This window comes from Diprion similis, chromosome 8 (assembly GCF_021155765.1).
Source record: "Diprion similis isolate iyDipSimi1 chromosome 8, iyDipSimi1.1, whole genome shotgun sequence".
NCBI lineage: Eukaryota > Metazoa > Arthropoda > Insecta > Hymenoptera > Diprionidae > Diprion > Diprion similis.
Window position 1 is genome coordinate 20857771 of NC_060112.1, and position 21565 is coordinate 20879335.

Here is a 21565-nt window from a genome sequence, read left to right on the forward strand (position 1 = left end):
TAAGTAATGACTCATAGTTTCAGGAAAGCTTAGCACCAAAAACGGAAGTAGCTCTTCTAGGGGGAACGGTAGCGGGGGCAATGGAGGTCAGTCAAGACATACCGCAGGGAAAGGCTATGCTAATCACATGACACGCAGCAGCAGCGTAGGTGTATTGAATCAGGTAAGTGAAACTCTTCTTCACTGATCGGTGTAATTTCTTCAGAAAATGGTTTTGTTCCACAAGAGGTCATATAAAAAGTGATGACTTCACTAGCGTATCTGAATGTACTGATACTTGAGTTCTTAATTTGCATAAGAATTTTAGAACGCTCAACTGAAATAGAAAGTATTACTTTCATTACATTCTCTTCCAGCAAAGTGACTCCGAGTCAGACGTGGGTATTTCTAGTGGTGGAAGAGGTTGGAGCAATCAAAACAGTGGAAGCAGAATAAGTGGCTTGATGAGGCCAACGATAAGCTCGCAAAATAAAGCAAACCATCAAATGAAATCCACTTCCTCGTCGGGAAATGGTCTTCCCTCGGTGCTACGGAGGCGTGGTATGCAGGGAGCTTATTCCAGTGGTAAGTAAAAACTTGAAAATACCCAGTGAATCGAACTCAACCCATGCATGATGCGGATTTTTAACTCTGCTTGCTTGTTTTGCCTAGTGAATCTAAGTCAAGTAGGAAATCATGAAGACTCAAGTTCAGAGGACACTTCTTCGAATGGGAATTCAGGAAAACCAGCTCTACCACCACGGCCTAGAAGTATCAGTATCGATCACTCCTCAGCTAGGTAAGCTAAATTTGATTTACATTGGATTTAGGTTGTATTCATTCGTAATATACCACATAGCAAATTAACGTGATTTTACCTCTGAAATTTCTATCTTACACCTCAAGCATACCAACTGCGATGGTCAGAAGATCAGGATCGGCTGCAACGATGACCAATGGCAGGGGGGGAGCAAATGGGCCAGCTGGACAAGGGGGAGGCAGGTTGGCAACTGCAAACCGAAACCAACTTGAACCAAGTCCTCAAGAACTTCCAGTCAAAGACACTGATCATGCGATCGATATCGCCAGTGCCGAACGTAAGTTGTCAACATTTTTATGGAACATCTCCATGTTGATTTCGCATCTCTGGATAATAAATTTATCCTTTTTGATTCGGATAATATTATTATGCAAGAGACTTCAGCTCAATTTGTTAGTTAATATTTTGCAAATAATTAAGCGTATCTCTTACTACATTTAATTGATATACTGGACACTAATTCAAGGTTTCAATTGTATCTTAACTAACATAATTTTTAATACGAGCCTTTTATTCCCACAGTAGTCATGGATAACAGTTTAGGTAAACTAACGCCGCCTATTGAGAATGCCGTGCTGTGAAATTAATAAGCATTTCATTCAATAAATAATAAATTTGTAAGTGATCATGCTATGGTTGACAGTTTCATTCTCAAGCACTAGTCAATCAGAAAGCAGACTAGAACCTAGATGATTGTGCTGATTGCTGTACATAAACGCTGAATGTACTAATATGATTCAAATTGAAATTTGTTTTTTTTTACTCAGGACTTATTTTTTTCACTCTTGCATATAGTATCAAAGAAGTGCAACAATATTTGTGCAGATCGTCAACATTTTTTATTTGTAACGAACAAAAGGCTTATTTTTGTTATCAGAACTTCTTGTTAGCACAAGACTTGTGAATATTGGTAATTTTTATTTGCTAAATTGAAATATTGATCACAGCTATTTGTACAGCTTCAGTGTTTCACAATATCACGGTAGTACGAATCATACTAATTACAATCACTTGTAAGGTTTTTACATGTGTAAAATATTACATATGAGTAATTTTTTAAATTTACATTAGGCCACTATTTTCTTTCAGCTATGAATTTCGTTTTCAACTGTACAATAATTTAATCAGATATCTAGAAAACATGTACATTGACCATAATATACGATTAACATTTGAATTTTGATTCAGATAAAGTCTAGAATCATTAATTGAAATAGCATGATCTCATACGGATTTTAGACAATAATAATTAACATGCATGCAAGCCTGCACATTACCTTTTATCGTTCACACAAAAAATAGTCCATAGAAATTCTAATTTACATATGTACATAAAGTCATCCGTGATGTCTAAGAATGTGTAATTAATTTACATGCGAATTGTAACTGTAACATTGACACGTCCCATAGATTGATTTCCACTCCGACTGGATTCGCAAAACATTTCTGAATGACGAGATCTCAACACACAAATTTACTCCACCAAATTTGTCCGATAAGAAATATTTTGATCTGACAATAAATCTTTACATGTTTTTCACACGCAGTGTCGACTCAGTTGTGCAATACGATAGCAGATGAGTTGACAAGAACAGCCGACAATGTGGTACAGCTCTACAAACGCCTGACTCTCGATAACTCGGGCGACCCATCAGCTACGGCTCTCGATAGAGATACGATGTTGCGTGGTTTGGAATCGTCAGTTAACGAGGCCATGCACACTTTGAGGCTAGTGGCAGCTAGTGCTGCGAACCACAATGAAGATGGAGGACATGCGAATGAAGCTACAGCCAAGTTCCAAGAACTTGTCGCTGGACAGGATCAAGGCAAAGTTGTGAACATGATGCAACAGTACTCTGAGTTGCTTTTAAACCTGATGCAACAGAGAATGGGTGGACCCCAGACAAACCACACGTAAATTTCGTCCGTGAGGTAAATAATCTGTCACGAACGTTGAAACAATAAATTTCATGAGTGATTTCTTCAGTACCGAGCCATTCCGCGTAGTTTTCCAATGAGTATGAATCATGCTCCCTTCTTGACCAGCAACTAGAATGTATCTGGATTGCAAGTTGATGAAAAAATGTCGGTCGAATAAGATGTATTGAACTTAACATAAAATCGCATCTTAATTTTGTAAAACCTACGCTGTCTGATGAACTTTTTGTTCTCGTTACAATCAAAACAAAAATTTTTTTAAATTGCATCCACGTTAATAGAAAATATCTGAAAATGATTATGGACTTGAACTGTCAGCAATAGTTGAAATTTCAGTCTACGTTCAGTAGGCTGGCAGAAATGTTCATATCGAAAAGATATTTGAAAAAAATACTATTTGAATGAAATGCATGATCAATTATCTAAATAAAACAGATGTGAAATTGAATTTGCATAAAAGTATGGATACGAAAAACTATGGACAAGTATAATATTGTCCACGTTGATGAATGAAAAAAAAAAATTTCTTGAGATGCAATTGATTTTTTCTTAATTGCACAATATATCGGAATACGTGTATATCGACCTTAATGTTTCGAATTGAGGCCATAGGCCATGAAATGCCAATTATTAAAGACTCGTAGATTATGCTATCACCCAGAAAATTAATTATTTAAATATCATACAATATTGTAAGCTTATCAAACGGGGTTTCAACCATTAATCAAGAGGCTTAAGTCCAAAAGTTATTGCTTTCCGAATGGTCGCAGTAAAATTGTGCACCTACACCATGGAACATAATTTCCTTAGCTCTTTTATCAGGTATATATAACATCGTTATTTTCAATAAATACAACACGCCAGTAAACACAAATAATTCAGATCTAATTGCATATTAAATAAACCATTAGTGTGCCGAGTCTGTGATTATTTGTTTTCCTGTGCAGATATTTTAATTCCAATCATGACCATTGGGATGCTTGGAATTGACATTATCACCTTACTAATTCTTATTATGTAATCACTAAAATATTTTTTGTAATATACTTGCTTGCGGTAACTTGTAGTTTTAACAAGGTATGGAGATGTCTCATCCGAGGATAAGTAACATATGCGTTCAAGTCATTTAGGACTTTAACATTCATACATGAACTTTTATATCTAGTCTTACGTTAGTTTTATGAAATTTTACATGAGAACCTTACAAGTACCCAATTGATCAGGAACTAATATATGATGCAAAATGCGAATTATTTGCACAGGCTTACAAATAATCTTAGTATGCAATAGTGTATTTTTATCATAGGAGTGGATATATTCAAATATTTTTCCACAAATGTACATGTAAATTTTAGAAAATGAGGTGAATTTTTGCAAATCCCTAGTTGAGTAAAGTTATGTTTCAATTTTAACCATTGTGCTCAATTAACGAATAATAATATACAAGCGATTTTGATTGAAAGAGGAATTGTGTGTACTTCAGGATGGAATTGAAACATTGAAAAATGTGTATTATTAATATTATTGATAATTTTTGCTACCCTAGTTCTATTTTTTCATACACTATTCCTTCTTTATTTATTGTAAAGTCGCTCATATAGTGTGACAAATAAAACCGTGCCATTTAGATTAGAATTAGATTCGATTTTCATACACAAATACAATGTTTATCCCATTTCAATTTGACTTCAACTTGGTTCTACATATCTCTGCGATAACGTGCGGAAAGATTTTTGTAATCAAACTTTCACGCTGTATCAGCAGATATCCCGATTTGTTGAACCACGTTTCACCTCAACCGAACCATAAATACATGTTTAATTCTTAAGAACCGTAGTGACTTAGTGTCATGCGTCTTGCTATATATAATAAGTCTTGCTCCTGTTTCATCTCTCCGTTCTAGAAAACAATTTTGTACTGTTTTTCGGATCTTGAAACGTTAAGCCCTCGTCAAGTGTTTGTATTATTTTCAAAATGTGCTTCGTAATGTAAATATTTTTTTCATCATTTCGTCACAATAATTACCTGCTATGCCAACCTACTATATTGCTATTTTTCATAATGTACCGATTTTTAGAAGTGGTTGAGATGTCAAAATGCAAGAACTTCTTACATATTTCAGTATTAAAACTTTCTCTTAATAATACACATTTACCTTCGGACGATTTGGTTGCTAGTTTTATTGAAGCAATTATGACCATGCATCGTTATAGTCAAAGAATTATGTTACCAGGGAAATCGTATTCAAAAACCTTATTTGTCGAATCTCATTGAAAAAACATTAAGCATTTACCTATTCGAAGGCAATGATTATCATTCCGAAATAATGGTACTGTACTGATAATTAATAATCACATTGATAACTATTTGAAGAAAAAAAAAACCTGAAAATTGAAACAGCTTCGGAGAATTTGAATTATAGCTTTGTACATTGTTATGAATGTTGTATTAAGCTTTAGTATTACATATTGATATTCGTCTTTTTATTTGTACATATTTATTTGCGCTATTTCGGACTAAGACATTTGACTTCATAACATATATACATATAAACCCGCAGGTGTAACGTTTATTGTGTACGAACGTGTAACTTTTATTAGTGTACCGTTTTGTATATTATGTTAATAATTAATATATGTATAATAGTTAAGTTTCAGTTTAATGCATCTGTAATACTTTTCACACGAATTCACTCCTTATTTATTACATCCTATCTACTTATCAATATTTTCGTATACTGCTTAGTTAACATCGTCGTCAGCCAGATTAAAAGTAGGTCTCAAACTATGTATGAACATATCAAAAAATATGCAGAATTTTACAGCTATTATAACCAACCGAATGAAATAATTACCTTCAATCTTCGGATCACTCATATCCAGTAAACATTGTTATATAGCTAGTGACCTCCTTGGTCAGCGATTAAACCATAATTGATTAAACGACGTGCGAAAATTGAAACTTTGAATTGTCACGTGATCTTTGTGCCATTTTAGTACATACCTATATGATTGAAATGCATTAACATCGATTAATCGAAGCTGATAAACATCGGACGAGAATGATCGGAAAAAAGAATCGACGATTTCGATTGATCGATATATATATATATACCTCCCCCCCCCGCGCCCCTAATTCTAAAATCTGTTAGCGCTGTTGACAACGTGCTTTGGCGGCCTCGCATATTTTTAGGTTATATGCTGCCACAGCTTCTATTGAAAGACACTTCAGCAGGCTTTTTTAATACAGAATTAATCAGCGACCGCATATGTCTCATCCCGAGTAACTGTCCCAGTTAGGATGGCGAATACATTGTTGAGCTTAGCAGAAAAAACATTTATACTACACGGAGTGGATGTGAGTTGAATCTTTCTACTTGTACTGTTGAAATTATTGTTGCTGCGATCGTCATTCTCTATTCGAATGATGCCTTTCCTTTCAATTTGTACATGATGGAACATTACTCGGATTCAAAGAATAACGACGCTTTTAGTCACACTTTTGAATTCTGATGGGAAAACCTTAAATCTCGCATATGATTCCTAGGATAACTACCGAACTGATGGCAGAAACAGATCTGAATATCGCCCAATGGAAGTGGAGACAAAAGTCTTACCTCATACCAGTGGTTCAGCTCGTTTACGCTTAGCAAATACTGATATTCTAGTCGGTGTTAAAGCCGAGGTTGACACACCCTATCCCGACAACCCTAATGAAGGAAAATTGGAATTCTTTGTTGACTGGTCCGTAATCAGACAAAAACTGTTCATCATCCAGATTTGAATTACTTACACCGATTGTATTCTGATTTCCAGTTCTGCCAATGCTACACCGGCATTCGAAGGCAAAGGTGGTGACAATTTAGGTACGGAAATAAGCAATACTCTAACGTTAGCTTACCAGTCATCTCATGTTCTTGATTTGACAACATTGTGCATTTTACCTCAGCAAAAGTGCTGGAAATTATATGTTGATGTTTTAGTGAGTATCCAAAGTTCTATCATTATTCTTACATTACTTGACAATTAAATTAGTCTTCATTAGTCCTAATTTTTCAGTTGAATAAACAAATATTTAAAATAATCTTACATTCTACAGATTCTTCAATGTGATGGCAATTTATTTGATGCTGTAGCATTAGCGGTTAAGGCTGCATTGTACAGTGCACAAATACCCAAAGTTACAACTGCAACACTCGACGGCGGTAAAGCTGACATTCAATTATCAGACGATCCATTCGATTGTGTCAAGCTGGATGTTATTAGTTTTCCTGTTCTGGTTACCCTATGCAAAGTAAGTTGCAAGTAATCGTATGCAATACATGATATAAATAGATTTACAATGATCAAATTTTGCTTTCCTGTTGTAAGATTGTGCCTCAGGAATTTTGGACCAGGAACTAAGCATAGTGCTTCGACTTTCAAATATATCTATTAAGAGCATTGCTTATTAAAGAACTCCTAAAGTGACTTGTGAGTTCTGATAGTTTCACGAATTCCATGAAATGGTTTATGTATTCTTTCCAAGCTTGAATTTCGTAGTAGTATATTTTTTTTTCTTTCAATTGTGGAAATATATGGTAATCTCATAGCTAGTCGGAATTTTGTTTTGATACAGATAGGAGAAAATTGTGTAGTTGATCCAACTTCTGAGGAGGAAGAGTGCAGTGCAGCAAGTATAGTTGTCGCTGTAATGCCTAATGGTCGTATAACATCTGTAGTAAAGACGGGGTATGGCAGTCTTCAACCCTCGACGTTGATTAAAACATTAGAGGTATAAGAGATTTCAAATAAATGTTTATTCGCTTTTACCGGGATCATTTGTGCGTGTGTTTCGAATGATTTTATTTTTCAGCTCGCGAAAGACATTGGAATTAGGTTGAATGCAGGAATTATGAATGCATTGAAGGAGGAAGACGATTTGGGTTCACGGAGAGAAATTTTTGGATTTCTTAAATAAAATAACATTCTCGAGAATTTTTTGATATTTTTTATGAACATAAATTATATTTACATTAAATTACTATGTCGCAGGTGCACTTTTTAAATCAGTAAACAAGAAAATAAAAATTCAAAATAACTTCGCCTAATACCCAACCTTCCGATAAGCGTACAGTTCTAATCACGTCTCGTGAATTTTATAATAGACACTGATGAGAATATAAGGATGCTGTTAATATAATATAAAACATTCTGGTTAGCAAGTTGAGCCACACCATTTAGAAATCTTGATCACCTGATAAATGGGTATTTACATAGCTGTAATACTGGTATATTTGATTTTCTTTCAACTTTTCATAAAGTTCATGTGGCTTTTTGAATCAGGCCATTTTTTCTAACAATGAAAGTAGAATCTCGAACCGTTCTTTGACCTGTGCAAAAAGTTTGATATATCACAAATTTTAGTTTAACAGAAAGGAAAAATTCTGGAGAATAATTTGCTCATGTACTTACCTGTTGAACGGTTCGATCTCCTAGAGTCTCACTGATTGTTAAAAAAGTGTTTTCTGAATATTCCTTCTTGATACACTCCAGTAAAATTGCATCTTCTTGTCTTGTCCATGGCCTAATATCGACAGTGTTCCGGACTCCATGTCCAGGATCACTGCCTGAATCGCTTGAAACTTCCATTTTCTCAAGCCTCACATTTTCCTCAGTCTCATATTCGTTTGTACCTTTTTAAATTACGTAGGTATTTTCATTATAACAGAACACTGGCGGGACATAGGAGAAATGTAGATACTTACTCAATTTACTTTCTTCTTCAATATCATGGTCCTTGCCATAATCCGGTATTGAATTTTCGTCTTGGCTAGTATCATCAGTCTGTGACTGTGTTGCATTATCCGTATTATCTAAATCCAGGATTTTACTTGATTTGACTGTGTTCTTATACGCGACTTTGGTTCGTTTCGATCTTGAAATATCCTGAGCTTCTCTTTTTTCTGCCCTTTCTTCCCTCTTACTTTTAATTGGTGACATAGATTCTTTTTTCTCAGTTGGATTATCGTTACTACTAAGTTTTGAGCTGATTTCGATATTTTTAGGAGATTTCTTTTGCTCTCTAGATTTCATTGATATTTTGTTCATTCGCTTTGACTTAAGTGATGACTTCTCCATTTCTTCACTGTCTTTAATTGGAGAGTTTTTGTTTACTTTTGCATCGGCTTGATCGGGAGAATTTTTCGATGATTTTCGCCGTCGTTTCGGTGTTGCTGGCACAAATTTTTCAGTAGTTTTCAATGACAATCGTGTGATATGTTCTTGTTTTTCATCATCTCCTCCGGGAAATGTTATTTTGGCTGGCCTTAAACCTTCTGTTGTTTGAAGATATATCCTTCCATTTAGAAACTGTTGGCAATCATTAAAGTAAACATCACATGGAGAATTTAACGTGATTTAAACGGGTTGAATGTGAAAATTAGATTTAAAAAAAAAATGGGTGTATTGTACTCACTCTGGTGCCGCAAGATACGCAATGTTCGCTCCTACTCTTCAGATTATGACCGTCTAGATTGTGGCACTCGCATTTGCAGTTATCACCTCCGTAAGGATCTTCATGTGAGCTGGAGACGGGAATTTCAATATTTTCGTAAAGTTCAGGTGCATCTTCTGCATAAGTTTTTGTTTTATCATGAGGGCCGGGGGGACAGATCAGGTTTTCGAACATATGCTGCGCAAATAAGCTAAAAAATATACACAAATTACATAAGGAATGCACTTACAGAATACTCTAGTTTCAATATTGAAAATAGTGTCGCAATTACCTTTCGGGAGGCTTTCCATTTGGTAGCACTTGTAAAAACGTATCCATGACAAACGGATGCCCTTTTAGAAGGTTTTCCATAACGTCGTTGACGGTTTCTAAACTGACATCGGTGTCTGCGGCCAATTGAGTTATGGCTTGCATAACTTTTGAGAGCTTTGATGGCTGTTTTGCAAAATAAATTTGTGCTATGTCTACAAAATCGTTCATTTTTTGTAGCATTGTATGTTCAACTGATTTGCCAATCATAGCAGCCTGATGAGGTTTTAAAAATAGTAGAAAATCCGAATTCAATTCTGGATAATCTACCAACTTTTCACAAATGTTTTTGTAAAGATCTATCGTAAGCAAATCCTTGGAAACTTGACTCGTCGAATTGGAATCGACACTTTCAATGATACATTGAGAATTCGATGGTTGTTCATCGCCTAATGGAGCATCAATGGAGCACAAGGATCTTTCGTCTCTTGTTTGTTCGGAATGGCAGGAACCCTCATTTTCCGATTGGTTCAATGTATCGATCCGCTCGTTATAGTCTAGAAATAACTTTATTATAGCTTTGAAGACTTCCGAACTTGGATCTAACGCTTTGTGCAACTTGTGGAGAAATGAAACAGCAAACTCTGAAAAGTGTAAAAAATATCAGATCTATTACTGTTGTATTTCTGAAAACATGTTGGTTATAATAGTTAAAAAAAACTCTCGAAATTCTACAATGGCATAAATAATTTAAAAACTCACTTGTGGCTCTCTCTTCTTGACTCAAATCATTTTCAGCCTCTACTAATCGCTTGATGTTTTCCAACTCTCGAGCCTGTTTGGCTCTTTTTTGATCTTTTTTTATAGTCGTACTAGCTAGCATCAGTTCTGCTATTTCATCTTCGTTGTCCTGTTGAATATGAAAAAAAAAATTTCTAATAATACCATTCACTACCTCAACATCATTAAATACTGTGTTTCTGTTTTCACATATTGTTGAAAGTATTTATGCATGGTTTCCTCACCCCATTATTCAAAGTTGACGGTTCTTCTGAATTCTTAGGACAACCTTTTTTCCCTCGTGGTTTGACACCTGCTGTGCTTGGAGCAGGACTTTTATTTCCTAAAATTTGAGCCATCATTTTCATATTTTGAGCACTTCGAATTTTGGCAAGTCGCGGAGTTGTTGTTCGCAGTTGTGGTTTATCTGTAGTTGCCGGTACGTTTGCTTGTTCTTTGGTGTCTTCTAATTGATTAATAGAATCACTGGATAGCGCCTGTAAATTTGGGGACATTTTTCCTTTCACAGTTAAGTCTTCAGATTCGTGAATTTTTTCCACTTCTTTCAAAGTATCTATATCTAAATTCGACTCCAAATTTAGGCCGATTTCAGTCGATATATTCTCAGACTGTTTGCAGGTATTTAAATTCGTATTTGTGCAAATATTTTCTGCCTGACAAACAGATTCGACACTCATTTCGAGTCCAATATCTTTCACAGTTTCGCTTACTTGACTATGGACAGAGCTTGAGGGACTATCAAATAATTCGATATTTGGCAATTCTTGACTCCCAGGATTTATACACCATTTTTTCAGGTTCTCATCTGGAGTTTTAAGACTGTCTTCCGATTTATCTCCATCTCCAGTGTTTTTAACTGGAGTATGTAGAGATGGCATAGTGGGTAGCATGTTTACTGTAGGGTTTAATAAATTGTGGTTCATCCTGGGCTTCAAGGGAATTGATTCAGCCTTAGAATTACAGTTAGTATCGAGTTCTGGCGGCTTCAACAGATCTTTGTATATCCTTTGCAACCTGATTTGGGTCTGTTCGTTACTTGGGTTTTTAACATCAGCGGACATTTTTTGCCACTGTACAGGCAGCCTGTTGAATGGTTGTTCTTGAGGTGCTTTAAGGTCGTCTTTGGTCAGTGGAAGAATGCAATGTATTACAGTCGGGACTTTTTCAGTCTTGTACCATTCCTGAATTGGATTTTTTGTCTGACTTGTACGGCATCTGTTGATGTGTTTGAAAAGGGTAGATGGGTCTTTATTCGGAACAAGGTACTGGCTGATTAATTGGGCTGTGTCGAACAGCTTCATTTTTTCGTTTTTAAATTTCGTTTGCTTTAGACTTACAAACGGAATGAATTGCTTAAGTCCCAAAACGATCAGTTGGTCCTCAGACTTTAAATATGTGTTCGTTTTAACCTGCTTTGGACAATGTCCAAACGGAATCTCAGGCAAAAGTTGCGGGTAAATCAGGGCCTTGCCTTTTAAAAGTAGTCTTTTTATTGCCGGATAATACCTAGGGATATACCTCATCTTTTGCTTCAAACGGGTTTTTCCGATATCGATTTCTTGGTTTAAAAACTCAATATAGTTTTGTCGCGATTTTGGATCCTTGAATTGTCTTTCCAATTCAGAAACCAACTCTAAAGCGTCCGGCAGATTAATAGCATTGAATGCAGAATTCTTGCCATTACTCAAATATCGCAAGCTGTTCAGATTTTCCTTGCACATTTTCGCTTGGCTGTGTAAATCAGGGTGCATATAAGTTAGGGCAAAATGCTGTGTCATGAGCTGAATATGTTGACAAAGTTGAACATGTAACAAGACTCGTTGCTCGGTACTTACCAATTTGGGTAAGTTTGATTCGGCAAGAACAGGGAGCAGCTCTATGACTGATCCGTTGATAGATGTATTTTCAATGGTGGAGTTCATAGTATCGGAAGACTTTTTCTTTTTCGTTACATCTTGATTTTCTTTTGAGAACATGTCAGCAAACTCAAACAATTCCGCGACGAGATTGTTCAACTCTTTTCGAGTAACTTTGACCGCCTTGTCCATTCGCAGTTCTTCCTTATCAAGCAAATCACTTTCCTCATCTTCTAATATGTTGTATTCTGGATCAGCCTCTGGGTCATCTTCACCAATAATTTCCTGAGCTAATGGTTGCGTGAATTCCTTTAAAAAGTTATTCCAATCCTCATCAACATCCAAGTCCCAGTCATACATATCGGTCGTTATATCGGGGGGCACAAAAGCCTGTTCAATCTGTTCCAACGGTGTCTCACTCAGACATAATTTCGAACGTGTTCTTTGTCCGATGTTTTCACTCTCGCTTATTGCGGGTGGCGGAGCTTCTGGAACTTTGAAAACTCCAGCTTCATCATATCGAATGTCAACAATTTTCAGCTGCGGCTCTTCAATCACAGGCTGTTGATCAGCAGGCGTAGCTGGAGTCGCAGGCTGCGAGTCAACATCACTTGAAACAGAATTTCCTTCCGTTTCCCTTTCATCGTCGCTCGGCTCATCTTGCCCAGGGTGGTATTCCTCATCGGACGAATCTTCAGGGAGCTCCTCCTCTATAAGAACTTGTACTTCGGAGCCCTTCAGCTTCTTGATCGGTGTTATCGGCCAAGGAATGTCAGGCTGAGACATAGCCAACTCTCTAACAAAAACGGATAAAATAGATATTAGAGCCTTGGTTTGTCTTATTTGTAGTAAAATATTTTTCTATAGTGGATAATTTAAAAAAAACAACAACCTTTGTTTTCAGTAATTTTATCAGAAGACCTGTAATAAATTTGATAACAGTGAATGAATGCACATTACTTTGCTTTGGCTCTAGTAAGTTTTGGCTCGAATATCAGATCATCTTCTAAGTTGTAGGCCCTCCGTTTGACCATTGCCATAACGTGTTCGTTGGTAATAACATGTTTCAATATGTTCTTAACATTTTTCGCTGTTAAATTTGTTCGAGCTGCTTTGGCGTCTAGCTGCCGTTCGATCTCTTCTTCCATCTTGTTGAAAACGGATATGTCCTTATCCATATCTCTTTTACGTTTTCGCTCGTTTTGTGTTTCATAATTGTCAATCTCCGACACGTCTATTTCCAATTCCCCATCAGAATCAGAATAAAAATCTTCGTTGAAATTCTCCAGATCTAGGTTGAATGAGAATGACACGTTGTTCTGACTCGCTGAGCCATAATGAAACGAACTCGAATTTTCTACTGTATCTTTGGCATTTTTCTCTGCACTGCTGTCCATGCTGAAGGTTTTGCTAATTCGAATTTACAACTAGAATCAATGAAAGTATTTATCACAATTTGGGAAACAAAGAAAGAGAAAACAAAGTCAAATAAAAAGCTTAACAGTGTTTGAATAGTTATAAACTAACCTCAAAACTATTCGACGTTACTGTCAGATCGATCAAATGAAATCTCGGAATAACAATTCAACAAGATTTTTTAGACTTTACAATGTAAAGCTTCTTCATTTTTATGATTTTCGAGGATCCATTTCGTCGAGAGATACTTGGAAGTCACATAATTCTTGTACATGCAAAGACACAGTTTCGGTTTGAACGTCTAATCAACGTTAGTCATGTGCTTCATTGTTGGTATATTTGGTGCGATGATTGTTACGAGTAAATATAATTGTACACAAGCGTTAAACATGCTTTAACATGAAACATAAATATTGAACAGTGATGATTATTGATTGCTCGACAATAGGATTGAACGGCACATCGCAAAGCGCGCCATAATTATCGGAAATATCTACAGTCATAAACTATGATAATTTTTGTAGATAAGAAACTTGATACGTAGTACTTAGTCACTAGTTGAATAATTTGACGTTAGTTCTACTTTTCGTAAATAGATGACGTAACTGCCTGGTTTCAAAGCTGGTGAGCATTTTTATTTCTCGCAGTTTATCTTAGGTTTTCCGTACAGTACGTCAAGATTGGATTTTTCTGTATATTGTTTTATGCAGCCATCTTTCGTTCTACATTTTTCTATATGGGATCTGTGCAAATGTTATGGAAAATTTTTATTCTCTCTGAAATTACATTTTCCATATTTTTTTTGGAAAAGTCTTAATTTTCGTAAGTACTGACAAATAAGATTTTCAAAGCCTCAAAGATGCAAATTTTGTAAAAGCATTCAAAAAGAAAAACTGCGTCATTGCAAAAAAAATTTTGATTTATAAAAAATTTCTCAAAATAATTTTGCCATTTTTATCTCCACGGAGTTTCAATTTCTGCGACAATATTTTACGCGAACCTGAGCGAAAAAAATTTACAGCTATAATAATAAAACATCAAATACGAATGGAAATAAAAATGAGAATCATCGAAGTGAAAATATTCTAGAAATGACTCGTATAATAAAATTGCTCTTTGTTTTTCTTTTTTCTTCTTATCTCTCATCTCTATCCTTTGCCAGAAAGCAACACTACTAATTCCAATCGTGTAATACAAGCTAAATTACAACTATTAGGAGAACTAACAATAAGTGAGCAAGCAAGTAAAACGAGCCCAGAGACGAATCACTTCGATAATAAGTAATGACACCTTATAGTTAGCCTTCCGAGGATCATTTTCTCTTGAGAGGGAGAGAGAAAGAGAGAGAGAGAGAGAGAGAGAGAGGGGCTTTACTGTTTGCGCCTAGCAACGAGGGTGAAACTTCCCCCTTGTTATTAATGATTCACTACGCGACATTAAACCATTCCGTATTCATGAACACGTTACACATATTGTACGTCTCTGGTCTTGACGTGAGATGTTTGCTCGTGTTAACGAAGTTTGGTAAACCGCATTTATTCTTCTACGATGAACGCATCGTTTTAGTTAAAACTAACGTTTTATTCATCTGCAATCTATTATTATTGGATTTTTATACCCGACTAAACTTCAATTTTCCAGTGTAGCTCCACTGAAAAGAAAGTGCGAGATCCATCGAAGTTTCTGAGTTACGGTATAATCATATAAAAGGAGGAATTCGGTATACAGGCAGAAGCTTTTACCTTTAAAGAATTTCCTATGGTTCCATCGATCGCGGTGCCTCATGTACAAGGTTTTAAATAATTTATTCGCCCTTCCGCGAAATTATTCGGTATACGTAATTCGAGGAACAGGGTCTTTCATCGTTTGAGCTTTCATCTCGTGAAAGTACTTACATACCCGTACTGAAGTGGTTGCATAAACACGATATTGAATTTAAATACAATCATTGTATAAGAATTGTAATAATTTATTTGTAGGACGTATATAACGCTAGAAGGTTGTTTTTTACTTGAACTTGTTCCAAATCGTTTCCTTTGCCAATGAACAAGAAGCAAGCAGTAGAAATATTACTGTACACCAATTCACGAGGTTGAACTTTAAATATATGTCTTACCAATTACAGTACACATCTTGAATTTTAACGCAAAAATTTCGCAGCACCTGGCAGGATTTTCGAGCAATTTTTCACTACCGCAACTTAATCTCTGTCCCTTTTCATCCTTCTCGAGCTGTCGTTCAGGGTCCTCTTTCACGGAAAAAGGAAGTAGAATAAAAAAGAGAGGAAAAAAACGTAAAGAAGATACGAGGCGTACGAGAACATCATGTTGGTATACAGAAGCGTTTTGTACCGATCCATCCAGCTTCCGAAGGTACAGCTTCTCAAAGCTCAAACGAATTTTAATACTCCTTCAAAATTCTTTGCTCGCGCAATGCTGAGCCAAGGCGAGCCTTAAACTTAGGAACTCCCATGTCTCAACGTATCCACTAAGTGCTTCTATATTTTTTCATTTACGACGGTCTTTCCCTCTCCCTGTAACACAAGGTACAAACACACTTTTGTAAGTTATTTTCTTTGTCACCGAAGCAGGTTTTTTCTTCTTTCGGTGGGCAATTCAACATTTCCATTAATCATTGATCATAATAATCAATATCGGTACGTAAGCTGAATCGCTATCTCTTTCTATATAAACTCGTTAAAAACACTGTGCCGGGATATTCCAGCATCCTCCGATCCGTATATCGCATCTTACAAGTCGGTTCTAAACAGCTTGAATTTCCATTTATCACTCGTTGCAAGAGCAGGAGATCTCATTACTTCTGCGCGTTCTCGGTGCTCAATCTTTTAGCGAATTGCAATCGCTTCTTAGTCGGATCTTTAATACCCGACTATTAAAAGGTTCTCTAAACTTTTTACCCCGTCGCGAATCGGCAATCAATTTACTCGCCGCGCGTATATAATTTGCAACGAACTGAAAGAATCGGCGAATCCGTTCTTCTAATTGCATTTGATACCGCGTATTTTTTTTTTTTTTTTTTTCTACTCACTTTGGAACTTTTATCAGCCGATATCAACGTCGATTTCCAGTCCTGCCTGCAGTAGTGGAGAGAATCGTCTGCAGGTATCAGAAGTTTCTTGACCGAAGCTGACCTTTTCGCGTTATAAGTGGGTGCAGTTTATCCTGAAGCATGTATGTACCTAACGTTGGGTGGTCGAGGAACAAAGATGGTGCGATCTTGCAGCCTGACAAGCCGTGTATAATAAAAGCAAATTAAGATCCGAGACAGTTGTTAATGAGGGATGGGAGGGGCGGGAGCCAAGAGAGGTGAACTAAGACGGAGTTTCGCCCGTCCCGGTCTCGACTAATCCTTGGTACGTGATCTCGAGAATCCTCTAGGATTAACAGGATAAATGCCTACAACCTTGGACTCCACACGAAATATCTCTGGGGAGTCGAGCTCCCTTACGTGTTATAGACAAAATTTTTGCTCCATTAATAACAGTTGCGGTGGATGCTCGCGGCCTTTTCGCTGCGGAAAACCGAGGGGGTGGATCCCACGCGACGCACCCGAGGGATCGGCGATAATTAAGGTCATGTGTATGCCGGCTTTTAACGATCTCTTAAAAACCAATTAACAACGCCGCGCTGCCGTGAAGAGCTGAGAATTTCGCTAAATTATTTTTGGATCTCGAGGAGGTGGTTAGCCAGGAATCTATACGCTTTATTAATTTTATTGTATCGTGAGGTAGTCGAAGACCTGTTTAGAATACAAAAATATAAAATGCCGGAATTAAGAGTAAAGGTTCATATAGGTATCGATGCTTTGTTTTAAATAGCTTGTAAGTTATTTAAAATCTAGTAGATTCTTTCGATTTCATTCTACGATTGCATATTCTATTCAGAAGACGATTTTCTGCAAATTTGCTTTGATACTTTTTTTTTATCTGTCTCAGTCGATTTTTAAAAAACCGTCTTCTCAACTGAATGTCCCATTGTAGAGTGAAATCGAACGATGTACTCGATTTTCAACGATTTTGGAGTGATTTGAAACATCCATATATATATATATATATTTACGTAAATATAAACTTTTGCTTCTAATTCGAGTATGTTTATTTTCTAAATTTTAAAGGAATCTTCGTAACTCACGAATATAAAAATTTGATAAATACTTAATGTAAATTTATCTCGTGATATAATGTATAAAAAATATCGGGTTTGGTCAACCAACCTCCTAAGAAACTTGATTCATGCGAATTGTTAGGATGCTCGTGCTGTCGTTTCAACGCGAAAACAAACAACTCTGACTGCTACCCACGATTCAGTTATGTAATATCATAATAGTTGGCAGTTCATGTGTACGTACGTAGCACATGGACGCCTGTTAAACGTAGGGGTTGGTTAACCAGATTTTCCAGTTTGTCGTCGAAATTCGCGCGCGAATTGTTCACGCAAATTTGCGCGAGCTAGATACACGCAGGTATACAACCGGCTTGTTATTAATCACGCATCGTTGATCGTTCTCCATACTAATTAGTGAGTCTTGCGAATATCTGGCATTCTCTATACCGCCTACAACTGATTTTATAAGGGTAGTTAATAAATATTAAACATCTATTGAAAATTCCAAAAACTTTCCTTAACCAGCAATTGTAATGTATCACAACATATTCGCTGTAATTTCCAAGCTTTCTACCAAACCTCGTTTACTGGTTTTTCATTTTTATGTAAGTTTTTTTTCCAGTTATACAGTTTAATTAAAATATTTATTACGGTAAAAATAAAATTCCTGTTTTCTACTACGGTTTGAAATCATTTACGAGTATAAAATTCTCATCAAAATTGTATAATTTAACTTGTTCGTTTCGAAATGTTGGTAAGAAATATAACACGATGATGCTGTTTTAGTTTTTTGGTTTAATATTTCCTTCGAAGAGATTGAAAAAAATTGTTCTAATAATGAAATAAAATTAGATCAAAGTTATGTATAAATATTATAATATGGATTTTTGAGATGAAGTGAAAGTACAATTTTTTTCTCGCTCTTATAATAACGAAAATTGTGAAATCGAAGGTCACGTTTCTCGATTCTGTAAATCGGACGAGTAAAAATTCCTGAAAAAAATTACAGATAACGTGAACCTTGCATCTGATTAACGGATCATTTCGTTTCTGTCGACAGAAATAAATGAGGCAAAGTTCTATCACGTGGTTTCGTTTAACCCCTTGTCCGTTCCAACGATCTGTCAAAACTAAGAGACGTGGGTCGGGTTACTCAGCTTGACGTGTCATCTTCAACGGTGTTCAAATCGTTGAAATACTTCACCACCGCAGCGGCAACTTGGGTAGCAGAAGCGTATCTCCCCAAAGAAATATGAAAACATTAGTGGAAGCGGAGTAGCGAAAGAGATTATCCGAACTAGTTTCTCGGTCTTAAACTCGCGTCCGAGTTCTTTCTATTTTGTCCAAAATCGTACGAGTGAATTTCTTTGATGGTTTTTTTTTTTTTTTTTTTTTCTTTTGCGAAGTTTCAGCAGTTCGAATTACGCCGTTTTTTTCACTTTTACAAGTCCTCATCTAAAGCATACAACATTCTGTTAATGGGTACAAAGGAGGGGAAAAATGGCAACGAGTTTTCATTAATCCAAGGAGACGAGCGGCGGAATTTAGTGCAGATTATTTATTTATAGAGGCACGAGTAACCGAACAAACCAAGGGAGGGGGGGGGGAGGGGGAGGACCATGTTACTATAATGAAGAGAAAAGTTTTGGGATCAGGATGCAGCGCGTGGGCGGTCTTGATCGCCTTTCAAAGGCCAGCAGAAGTTCTTCACAGCTTGCGCCGTAGCCTTTGAGCCGAGAAATTCAGTGGCTGCAAGCTCTTCCGCGGAGCTTGATCACTCGCCCTTCTTGTACTGTTAGGCGTACAACACAATATCTGTCTCTCGGACTCGCCCACTCACTCAAAGTCGGGGGTTTTGACAGTTCAGCATCTCCTAAAATATTCACAGTCTGCAGTCATGGATCTATTCTCGCCACTTGGTGCCGTATATTTTTGGCTAATGTTGGCTAACCCCCGTAAAACGGCGCTGCTGGGTTGCTCCGTCTTTTTATTTGTTTAAATTGAAGTTTTTCCGTCAAATTCGCACGGGGTATTACATGTTGTTCATATAACTGTACCTATGTACACTAGGGTGTCCCTTATTTAGGGTGTTGACGAATTTTTCCCGTCGCATCCCCCAAATCAACTTCAAATAATTAGAAAATGATTAAATTATTTTTTTCAGATTTTTACCTCAAGTCTAAGATTGGCCGCTTTGTGGTCGAAGTTTCTCATGGAAATAATATGGGAAAAGCTTTTCTTCTCAGTATATATTTTATTGTAAAAGTAATAATTAAAAAAAAAAAAATTGTAACTGTGAGGTTTTAATCGGCAGTAGTGCTATTGTCTGGAAAAAAATTCACATAATCATACCACGCAATCTCGACGAATTGCACACCCTCGAAATCCGACCTTTTCTGGCATTTAGAGGAAGTGAAATTCGTCTAGATTTGCTGATATCGTGATGTGAATTTTTTTTTACAGATAGTAGTACGAATGCCCACTAAAACGTCGCGGTTATAGATTTTTTTAAATGTTATTACTCTTGCAACAAAATATATACCAAGGAAACAAGTTTTTCCTATGTTATTCCCATAAGAAACTTTGATCACAAAGCGGACTATCCCAGAGTTGAGGTAGAAATCTGAAAAAATTAAGCAATTGTTTTCGAATTATTTGAAGTTGATTTAGAGGGGGTGGGGTGGCAAAAATTCGACAACACCCTAAATAAGGGACACCATAATGTAATTGTATCTTTTTGATAATATATTCATTCGTGTGCAAGATATTGTCCGGCTCTTGAAACTTTTCAAGCCAGTAATATAAAACTCGTTGCAAAGTGTGTAGATGTATATATACATGACGTTGTTTTTTTTCTTTACGTGTATAAGATATTATAAGTAACGAAATTTGAATTTCTTCCAACCACCGTCGCCTCCTACAGTTTGGCATTTAATATGTACGCAAAGCGCCGTATTTCACAAACGAGACGCCGCGTTTATAAGTCTGAAAAGTTTTCTTTTTCCTCCTCCTTTTACTTTTCTTTCCCTTTTTCCTCGATCACAAGCGAGTGGGAAAATCTCATCCCTTTAAAAACCGCTAATTAAGCCCCGTCGGAGGAACTGAGTTAGCCCAGTTCTCACGTTCAGATTCCTGAGCAACCGTTTGCCGTTAATTAAAAACATGTCCGCTGCATCGAGCCGAAGTTGCATCGCATTTCTTTCCGAAGATGATAGAAAAATTCAGTAAACGTTGGATAATAGTAATGCCAACTATTTTATTTTGAAGAAACTAGCGCATTACGATTACCACGGTACTACCTGTACGTGTAACCTTATGTTATAGAAACTTTTTGAAAAGTCACGTACTTGTGTAATCCCCTAGTCAAAACCAAATCCAATAATCCAGCATAGAATGCGTGAGGGTGCTATAGTCGAGTAATACGCGTAGTATGAAAGATAAAAATACAGCCCTTTCAGATGCAGCTGAAACCCTGAAATCAGTCACATCAGTAATCGTAGATATCCCAGCAGATAATGGTTACCAAATCGTTTCAATTTATGCCAGAGTGCACATGTTTGAAATCTGGATTTCTCTCGTTTCATGCTTCTTCCCAGCTCCTGACTTTAGGAAAAAAATTACAGGGGTAAACTTGGATGTATCCCCTAGTTATAAGAAAAAATGCGAGCTTTGAAAAATGATTAGATGTAACAACAATAATTGAGTAAATAAAGGAGCGTCAGGCAGTAGGTGAGAAACTCGTCACTTGGATCCTCGTATCCATTTAAATTGGTGGCAGTCGTGTTTCCCTCTATTTATAGATATGTACGCCTACCGCATGGTGTTTTGTCCTTTTTTTCTCCCGACAAGCTCAAAACGTAGTTTTTTTTCCAAGCGCCGTGTTTTTT

The 21565-nt window shown here is 36.5% G+C and overlaps 3 protein-coding genes across 12 annotated transcripts in view; 2 read left to right on the plus strand and 1 right to left on the minus strand.

Moving 5' to 3' along the window:
- Window positions 1-5399, plus strand: part of LOC124409957 (mitogen-activated protein kinase-binding protein 1) — an 83660-nt gene extending 78261 nt beyond the window's left edge. For 7 of the 9 annotated variants that reach the window (XM_046887954.1, XM_046887953.1, XM_046887956.1 and 4 more), the window contains 6 exons: window positions 18-163; window positions 357-564; window positions 652-778; window positions 886-1076; window positions 1322-1342; window positions 2347-5399. In XM_046887954.1, the coding sequence (XP_046743910.1) occupies window positions 18-163; window positions 357-564; window positions 652-778; window positions 886-1076; window positions 1322-1342; window positions 2347-2717 (1064 nt within the window). In that variant the 3' untranslated portion in view covers window positions 2718-5399. Of the gene's footprint in view, window positions 1-17; window positions 164-356; window positions 565-651; window positions 779-885; window positions 1077-1321; window positions 1417-2346 lie in introns of all 9 variants that reach the window. The other 2 variants (XM_046887957.1, XM_046887951.1) reach the window with 2 other exon arrangements.
- A 494-nt stretch (window positions 5400-5893) lies between these two features.
- LOC124408854 (exosome complex component RRP42) lies at window positions 5894-7806 on the plus strand. 2 transcript variants are annotated; one of them, XM_046886103.1, is made up of 7 exons: window positions 5894-6094; window positions 6284-6480; window positions 6553-6718; window positions 6836-7030; window positions 7355-7510; window positions 7592-7745; window positions 7778-7806. In XM_046886103.1, exons 1-6 carry the CDS (start codon window positions 6038-6040, stop codon window positions 7694-7696), a joined length of 876 nt encoding a protein of 291 aa, XP_046742059.1. In that variant the 5' UTR covers window positions 5894-6037; the 3' UTR covers window positions 7697-7745; window positions 7778-7806. The 2 variants fall into 2 exon arrangements, with proteins under 2 accessions (XP_046742059.1, XP_046742060.1); XM_046886104.1 differs by having other exon boundaries at window positions 6066-6182.
- On the minus strand, window positions 7793-14023 carry LOC124408853 (GON-4-like protein). Its single transcript, XM_046886102.1, has 9 exons — window positions 13666-14023; window positions 13099-13565; window positions 10507-12934; window positions 10244-10391; window positions 9504-10125; window positions 9194-9422; window positions 8484-9087; window positions 8191-8411; window positions 7793-8108 (listed from the first exon to the last, which is right to left on the minus strand). Exons 2-9 carry the CDS (start codon window positions 13533-13535, stop codon window positions 8058-8060), a joined length of 4740 nt encoding a protein of 1579 aa, XP_046742058.1. The 5' UTR covers window positions 13536-13565; window positions 13666-14023; the 3' UTR covers window positions 7793-8057.
- Between the last annotated feature and the right edge of the window lie 7542 nt (window positions 14024-21565).